Source organism: Odontomachus brunneus, unplaced genomic scaffold (assembly GCF_010583005.1).
Source record: "Odontomachus brunneus isolate Ranch 3 - 2012 unplaced genomic scaffold, Obru_v1 Obru_scaffold_030, whole genome shotgun sequence".
Classification (NCBI taxonomy): domain Eukaryota; kingdom Metazoa; phylum Arthropoda; class Insecta; order Hymenoptera; family Formicidae; genus Odontomachus; species Odontomachus brunneus.
The window spans coordinates 519,599-527,768 of record NW_022639480.1 but is presented as its reverse complement, the minus strand read 5'-3'; the positions used below and the strand labels follow the sequence as shown (position 1 = coordinate 527,768).

Genomic DNA, 8,170 nt, shown 5'->3' with positions numbered 1-8,170 from the left:
CCCAGCCACCACCGGTGGGTCCCCACCGTCGGTCCCGGCTTGAAACTTCGAAAGTTCGCCGTCGTTGACATCCGCGACCGGTCGACCGGACGCACTTGAACTTGGCCGCCGATCGCGATCGCGCACCCTGTCTTTTAATTCTCGCGGCCGATTAGAAGGACCTATTCAAAGGTGGCGAGAACGGTGGCTCTCCGAGGCGGAAGTACCTAAAAATAACTCGATATTTCAGTGCAAAGAATAGCTGCACGATCAACTTTTTTCGCGCCAAGATTCAATGCATAAAGGGGACAAAAGATAACAGGAAGATGCAAAGCGTAAAAATCACTATCCAGATAGCATAGAGAATTCAAAAAGAATTCTGTCGTATGTCACTAATTCTGAATTTATTTTTAGATGCAAAAAGAATTTTTTTCACTGAATTGAACTTTGAAGAATTCTTTTTGCATCTAAAAACGAACTCAGAATTGGTGACATACGACTGAATTCTTTTTAAATTCTTTTTGAATTCTCTGTCCTATCTGTGTATGTTGTACTTCTTCTTACTTTTACACTTCTTTTTAATTTCTCGTTCATTTATCGGTATCCTAATAAAATCTTCAGTCAGTTTTCTCGCCTATTGGCACAATCGCTTCGTGTCGTTGTGCAATACTCTCGCGTGTCGTTCTATGTACATTACTGACCACGCCGAATGTTTTTCGTGTGCGACTCTTGCGTGAATCGATGATTTTTCACGATAACGATTGCGGATCGTCGATTAGATGATTATAGTATAGATCTCTGTCGCTGAATTAGCTGAAAGCGATTTGTACCATTAGACATAGTCCAAAAAAAGAACGACCGTGAGCGATCGAGATAAAGATTAAATCGTCTTGGCTTGTCTAGACGATGTAGATTTATCCGGATACACGAGTTATAGATTTATTTTTAGAATACGGCTTTAATGGTCTTTGCAAAAATGGCGCAGCGACAATACATTTTCTTGATATTTTTATGAAACATCTCGATGGCTCTCAGTCCGATCTCGTCTAACAAGAAGCTTGTCCTTCAAGTTACGAATGTTTCTACGTGAAAAATGGATCTGTATCCAGATAGCAAAACGTTAGCAATATAATGGCAAACTCAATCATGACTTTACAGCTGATTCCGCTCAACTGCGTCCTCATTAAGCTTAATTTTTGTCAGCATGTTATGTTTGGCATAGCATAACGGCAAAAGTACAGTAAAAATCGAGAAATTATTGCGACGAGAACATGGCGTGCTCGTTTTGTTTTTATCGACATTAATAAAATGGCAAACCTTGCTACGATATTGCCGACATAGTATGTAGCATAAATTTACAATTCTTTCTCTCTCTCTCTTTCTTTCTCTAGACATTCTAGGACATCCAGCATCTTCGCACGTGCGAGAGACGATGCCTCGTGTCAAAAAACGATCTCTTTTTCTTTCTTCCTCTCGCGAGAGCAGCGCGTTAGCTGAGGAAACAAGAATCGTTCAGCCACTTCTTCCTCCTTCTCCTTCGTCGTCGTCGTCGTTGCTGTTGTCGCAAAACTTTCGAGGCGTTTCGATATACGTGTCGCCGTGTCGAATGTGTCGTGTCCCGGACGGGATACGCGTCGCCATTGCGTAATCATATCTAACATCGTCGGCGGGGCCCGCGCCGATGGTCGCAGACAGACAGACAGACAGAGAGAGAGAAAGAGAGGGGAGGGAAGAGAGAGAAAGAGAGAAGTGGAGCACTTTCATAAAGAAGAAATAGGTGGGCCGCCTGAATTTCGCGCGTCGAGGCCCACCTCGATTGATCGCGCGGGGCCCGCGGGCATTATCGGGCAGGCCGCTGATCGGCGATCGAGATTTCGCTGATCATTGTCGCGGTTTTTGTCGTCCTCCTCCGTAAGATATCTTCATGATAACGGAGGAGTGCCGCACCATATGTGAAAACTGCAAAATTTCAGCAGAGGAGCTTTCGTTTCTCTCGCGTGCCCAAAATGGCGCTACACCCCAATTAAATCTTGATTGTTCGAATAAGTATCTCGATTATGTATACTTTTATCTGCTGAGACTCGTCGTTCGCGACGAGAGATACTTATTAAGAAATTTAATTCCGTCAGCGCAACTGGACTGTCCAATGTCACCGTAATTTCGTGCAATTTACCGGTCGTAGGGCCGTCAGGAATGCAGTCAACGATTCAAATAGGCCGCAATAATAATAATGCCGTCGTGCTTCTTCCAATATGACAAGACGCGTCCGTTCGACATACGGTGGACAATTTGCGATGTACAGACTGCAAGTGACTCCTTCGCAGCCTCGTCCTCTTCGTCACCTTTCTTTTTTCTTGGCGCAAAAACCCGTCGGCTTTGATTCGGCCAATTATGGAAAGATTGAAGGTCGCGACAGGAAGTCCGACACGGCGGTGACCGGCGGCAAATCACGTTCCCGATGACCCGGACGTTAAGAAATTGAAATTGTCCCGGGATCGCTCGTTGTTCTTCTCTCCTGGGGAAAACGCGTTCGTCCCGGAACCGCCCGCGGTATCAATTACGCGCGAGACAAGTCGCGGGTTTTAATTCGCAGTCGAGCTGCGCCGTGGCCTTCGCACTCTGCAACAAAATACCATGCTTTACAATCAGAACGACCATCTTTCATTTGCGCGCGAGCGAAAATCGACTATGAAGTTTCTCCCTTTAATAAGCGCGAGTATCTTATTCGCGCACTTTGTCTCTCGTTCGTTTCGACATCGAGAAATAACTTTGTGAGTTTCGTCGCGGGCGATTTAATTGTAGAAATTTCCTTCCCCCATGTTCTCTCGGCCCGACCCAAATTTTACTTGAGATTATCATTATTCCTGAATCAAGCGCGCTCTCTTATCAGGCTCGCGCGATCAACTGATACCTCACGGGAGATCTCCATCAGACGTAAAATTACACGAAACAACGTTTCGAAACGGCTCGCATAATTGTCAGAGTTTGAGTATCTGGCCGGCCAGCAACCTACCCACGTATCCATTAAGTTCTCGTTAGGTGTCGATCGACTCTTGCACCGAGACGCGTACACACACGCTCGTATACATACGAATCGCGAACGTACGAGCGAAGGCTCACGCAATTTGATGCAAGTAGCGTCGTGTAATGCTTTATTGCACAGCGCTGTGCAACTTGTCGCGTCGATTAGGCTGCATTCCGCGTTACAAGGGTAGAGCTTAGCACTTGACACATGAACATTGGGAAGCAAGCGGGAATTTGCGCGAGCGTGCGTTCGCGCATTAAAAAATTATCTCACAAAGAGATCGTGCGTGGATACGCCAAATTCACAGCGTTTCTCAAGTGGAGAGACGACAAGATAAAAAATAGCATCGCGCAAGAGAAACCTTCAATGTAGATTGTAATACTCAGGACAGGCGGGCGGGCGGGTGTAGTACAGGATTATCAAACGCGCGGCATTAAAGTCACCGTGGCCGAGAAGACAAGTTCAGAAAAATCTGTCAGGAGGATCAAGTGACAGATGAGCGCGTGTCCATACGACACGCGCGGAGTGTTGATAGATCTGGGGAGACTTTACAGAGCGAGAAGAAAAGAAAGTCACGTCGTGTCTCTCATGGGCTCTGGTGCAGATGTAGTAATGTAATCGTCTAATATAAAGAGAACATTCTCGCGAAGAGCGTTTGATTATATCGAGTGATGATGTAACCGCCTAATGAAAAGGCACCTGAACATCTTATCGAACTCGAAATAACCGTCATACCTTTCACACGACATACAAAAGAACCTCGTCTTGTATAGAAACGCGAAAAATCTTTTTTTGAGAGAGAGAATCATCTTGAGAATATGATATTCTCGCAATCTCATTCACGTATAAACTCTTTAATTAAAAGGCTGTAAGAGAGAGAAAGAGAGAAGAAATAAGGGGGAAATGTGTAAGACCGAGTGAGACTGAGAAAACAAGCGTTCCGTGGAACCCTCGATGGAGCGAGCGGGGGAGGATTAGGTAACTCGTGGCAAGGACGTGGCCTAGTCCCCGACGACGACGATCGGCACGGTGCTCGTTGTCTCGGGGTTCGAACCCGGCTTCGGCTCGTCGTTGGGCGTGGTCCGATTTCTTGCTCAATTTCGCACTGCTCGGTACGTGGCCGCGAATTGGGTGACCGTCGAAGGTACCGTCACCCAGTTACGTCAGTGACATACGCCCTGGCGTGTGGTGGTGCCTGGCGGCGTGGTGTGGGCCTCTTGGTAGTCCCCGGTTCGGCGGTATATAAGCCGAAAACCGCCGATCCACCGGTATCATTCGCATCACAGACTCGAAGATCGAGCGAACTACCGATCAACCAAGCGCAACCATGGCCTTCAAGGTATTGCGACTCTCAGAGTACCGGCTGTATATCTCTCCGCCTTGAAATCGCTTGAAATCGTATGACGACGACGACGACGATGTTCGGTTAATTATGGATTACGATAATTCGACGGGTAATTGCGGGCTAGTGCGCTCATCCGGTTTGGAAGCCACACGTTATCGTTCTCTGCGATATTATATACCTTGTTAATCGGTCGAAAAACGGCGCAATTAACGGCAGACAACCGCTCGAAAGTAGAGCGCGTGCAAGTAGACGCGCACTCGGTAAACTCGGCACGTTCGTTGAAGCAAACTTTATTCGCGAACTGCCTCGTGCCTTCGCATTTCGGACTAATCATCGTTCGCACTCTGAGCTGAAAATCCAACGAAATTAATTTCACTTCAAGTCTAATCAAGACAACCTATCGTTATCTCACAATTTGCGTTCTTTGCTATATGATTTTTTTTATATATATTCGACTTAATATCTACTAACAGTATCACTCTTGCCTTTGCAGCTCATCGCCCTCGCCACCCTGATCGCCGCCGCCAACGCCGGTGTGATTGCTCCTGCCGCTCCTTTGGCATATGCCGCGGCTCCCGTCGCCGTGGCCAAAGCGGTCGACGCTGACTTCGACCCGCACCCTCAGTACAGCTACGCTTACGACGTGCACGACAGCTTGACCGGTGACGCTAAGAGCCAACAGGAGATCCGTGACGGCGACATCGTCCAAGGCAGCTACTCCCTCCTGGAAGCCGACGGCACCAGGCGCATCGTTGACTACACCGCCGACCCCGTCAACGGATTCAACGCCGTAGTCCGCAAGGAACCCGCCGCCGTCGCCGTGAAGGCCGTCGCCGCCGCTCCCGTCGCTCACGTCGCACCGGCTCCTCTCGCTTACGCCGCACCGGTAGCTAAGTTCGCCACCCCGGTAGCTCACGCACCCCTCGCCTACGCCGCCCCCGTAGCTAAGTTCGCAGCCGCTCCGGTCGCTTACGCCGCGCCGATCGCCAAGGTCGCCGCTCCCGTCGCGTACGCCACACCATTCGCCAAGGTCGCAGCCCCCGTCGCCTACGCCGCCGCCCCTGCCTACGCTGCCGCCCCTGCCTACGTTCACTGAACTGACCGGATCACTACTTAGGAATCATGTTTATTGAATAAATCTCATTTTTCTTAGCAAGTACATCAATCGTGTGAGATTACCTTCGCCCACCTTCAACACATTTCTGCGGTATGATGGTTGATTGAACCAAGATGAATGAAATTTCGAGATGGTTCTCGTTATCCTCGCACAAAACGGTTTTCCATTCTCGCAGTTGTGCAGCCTCCTTCTAATCGTTATAGTTATTGTCTGGTACTCCGCAAGTTTCAAGAGCAGCGAGAAGCGAAAAACATGACTATCTCGGCTTTTTTTCTGTTAAAATAGATTCGTCGAAATGGCATTATCGGTTTGTAATACGATCGATATCATTTTTAATATTGAATTATGATATTCATAAATACATATGTATGAGCGGTATCACATAATACATTACTCAATTTTCTGATTCGATCGTAGACTAATTCGTATAGAGCCGCCGGAGCACAAGTCATCGAGGAAACATCGAATTTGGCCGGACCCAATTACGGAAATTGGGTCAGACACTACCTGCTCGCTATTATCCCACCTCGCCGGGGCGGCCCATTAGCGATTCACGAGCGTTCCTTGGGCACTTTCTCCGACAGTGCCAACATACTCATGTGCGCGGATTGCACAACGCCGCTACCACGCCCCGTCCACCCGAACAACACGCACTGTGTGCCGGCCGGCCGTCTCTCACGCGCATCGCATGTAATAAGTGTAATGGCGTTGCGTTAAAGCCAGGAACTCCGGACCAGATTCGCGCAATACCGCGAACCTTGATCCACTTACCAGTTCGACGTAGACCGCACACACCGTGTGTGTATACATGTATCTTGGTTCGTCGCTCACGTCCAACCATTCTGGATCACGGTTCTGTTCCCGATGAATCGACCCAGGGAAAAAGGAAGGACGGAGAAAAAGAGAGAAGTTGCTCGCCAATCCTTCGACGCGAGCGTTGCTACTGGAAAACATGATTTACAATGAGGATCAGGATGTCGGACTGTACGGTCGGTCATTGCGAGAATTTACCTGTGGATATGGAGGTGGATCGCTTCGTGCCGAGACTAGTCTGGAGACGACAGGATTTGGAAGTTCAGGAAGCAAATTTCCAGTAGGTTATTGAAGCACGTTGACGGTCGACATTTGGTGCTTGCATTTTATTATTAAGAAAAAATATGTACTGTTTTGCATTTGGTAACAGATAAAAATCAAGGCACTTTTCCTCTTCATATTTGGCATACTAAGTTTTTGCTCTCTTATGTACACCGAATAACATGAGCTAATACTATTCCTATTTCGTGGTGATTTTGAGTAATAATTTTGTTACAAACAATTTTACGGCTATTTATATACTATATGTAATATGAAGTGCAAATATCTTTCACCATCTTCATGTAACATTTAACAACAAGACACGCCTTTTGTGTGTGATATCTGCCTTCATCTTATAAATTATGAAAAATAAATATGTAGAACTTTGTTTAAAAAAACAATATAACGTAAATAAATATCTTATTTCTTAGTAGAAACAAGGCAAAATATGGTTATTGGATTTCGCATGAAACAGAATGAAATAATGTCAAAATTGATAAACAAAATACGAATTTACTGACTTAGTCCTCTTCTTTCCGGTGGTTGCAATCTGAAAAGAAACATTCATTCAAGAGATAGTAATGTAGTAATTAAATTCCTCCGATAGCAAACAGTGAATACTTCAATACTTACTGATGAATCGTTACGTAATCTTCAGTAAGAATGTGCGACGTGTCTAAAGGTGTTAAGAAACAAAACTGGCTCTCCGGATGCAACCTGGTGTGATCCAACAGTATATCCATAATCACCCGTCGATTCACTTTGTCCTGCAAAATAAGTTATACTTGGATATTTTGCGCGAATCAAATTTGCAGTTTGTATGAAATAAAATCAATGCTCATTTCTCCTCAGTTTTTAGTTGCGAAAATCCTCAAATTAGAAAATATTTTTAATTGGACACTTGCCCTTTTCCTTAAGTTTCGGAGTATAAGAATATATCTTGGAATATACAAGAGACGTGGGGAACACTCACCATAAACACATCAAATTCGTCGAGGAAATAGAAGGGTAGCTGAACACAATCCCAAATGGCCAAAATGAATGCGACAGTCGAGTACGATCGTTCACCTCCTGAGAGCGATCTTGTGTCATTGCCGGCGTTTTTGTCATCTCGTGCGCTTACATTCAGGTCAAGCACTTTCTTATTATGGTCAATTGTCATGATACCCTAATAAGATGGAGTAATTAAGAAATATTCTAGCAGTGAAAACTAATACAATGTGCACGCACGAGAAACATTTATTTATAGTTACCTTATATTGTCTTAGAGCAAGTACATCATTGAAAGACTTCTGTATATGAATACCATATAACTGCCTCAACTCCACAAACAACTTCTGTCGATGCTTCACTCGCGCAATGTGACTCTGCAATATACGAATGCATCATCATGAAAACATTCTGAATTTCGATTAAATTATAATCGTACAACTATGGAAGATATACTTTTACCTCGCAACTTTGCTTCAATTTCGACATAAATTCGATATTCACACCGTACTTTTCTTCTTTCTCTCGCAATTTTTCTCGCAAAGTATTCACAGAACCGAATTGATGCTCCACCTCACAAATTTTTTCTCGTAAATCGGTCAATGTAGTCTTGATATTTTTTATCGATCTGTAAAGATTG

General features: G+C 45.6%; 2 protein-coding genes across 2 annotated transcripts in view; one reads left to right on the top strand and one right to left on the bottom strand.

Moving 5' to 3' along the window:
• The first annotated feature begins 4,239 nt into the window (after window positions 1-4,239).
• LOC116843107 (larval cuticle protein A2B-like) lies at window positions 4,240-5,508 on the top strand. Its single transcript, XM_032813181.1, has 2 exons — window positions 4,240-4,343; window positions 4,843-5,508. The coding sequence occupies exons 1-2, from the start codon at window positions 4,332-4,334 to the stop codon at window positions 5,443-5,445; spliced, it is 615 nt and encodes a 204-aa protein (XP_032669072.1). The 5' UTR covers window positions 4,240-4,331; the 3' UTR covers window positions 5,446-5,508.
• Window positions 5,509-6,584: 1,076 nt separating this feature from the next.
• LOC116843102 (structural maintenance of chromosomes protein 6) overlaps window positions 6,585-8,170 on the bottom strand; it is a 6,809-nt gene continuing 5,223 nt past the window's right edge. Inside the window, exons 15-19 of the mRNA XM_032813176.1 lie at window positions 7,993-8,158; window positions 7,794-7,907; window positions 7,514-7,708; window positions 7,174-7,307; window positions 6,585-7,090 (exon numbers count right to left, since the gene is read on the bottom strand). Of these exons, the coding sequence (XP_032669067.1) occupies window positions 7,054-7,090; window positions 7,174-7,307; window positions 7,514-7,708; window positions 7,794-7,907; window positions 7,993-8,158 (646 nt within the window). The 3' untranslated portion in view covers window positions 6,585-7,053. The remainder of the gene's footprint in view (window positions 7,091-7,173; window positions 7,308-7,513; window positions 7,709-7,793; window positions 7,908-7,992; window positions 8,159-8,170) is intronic.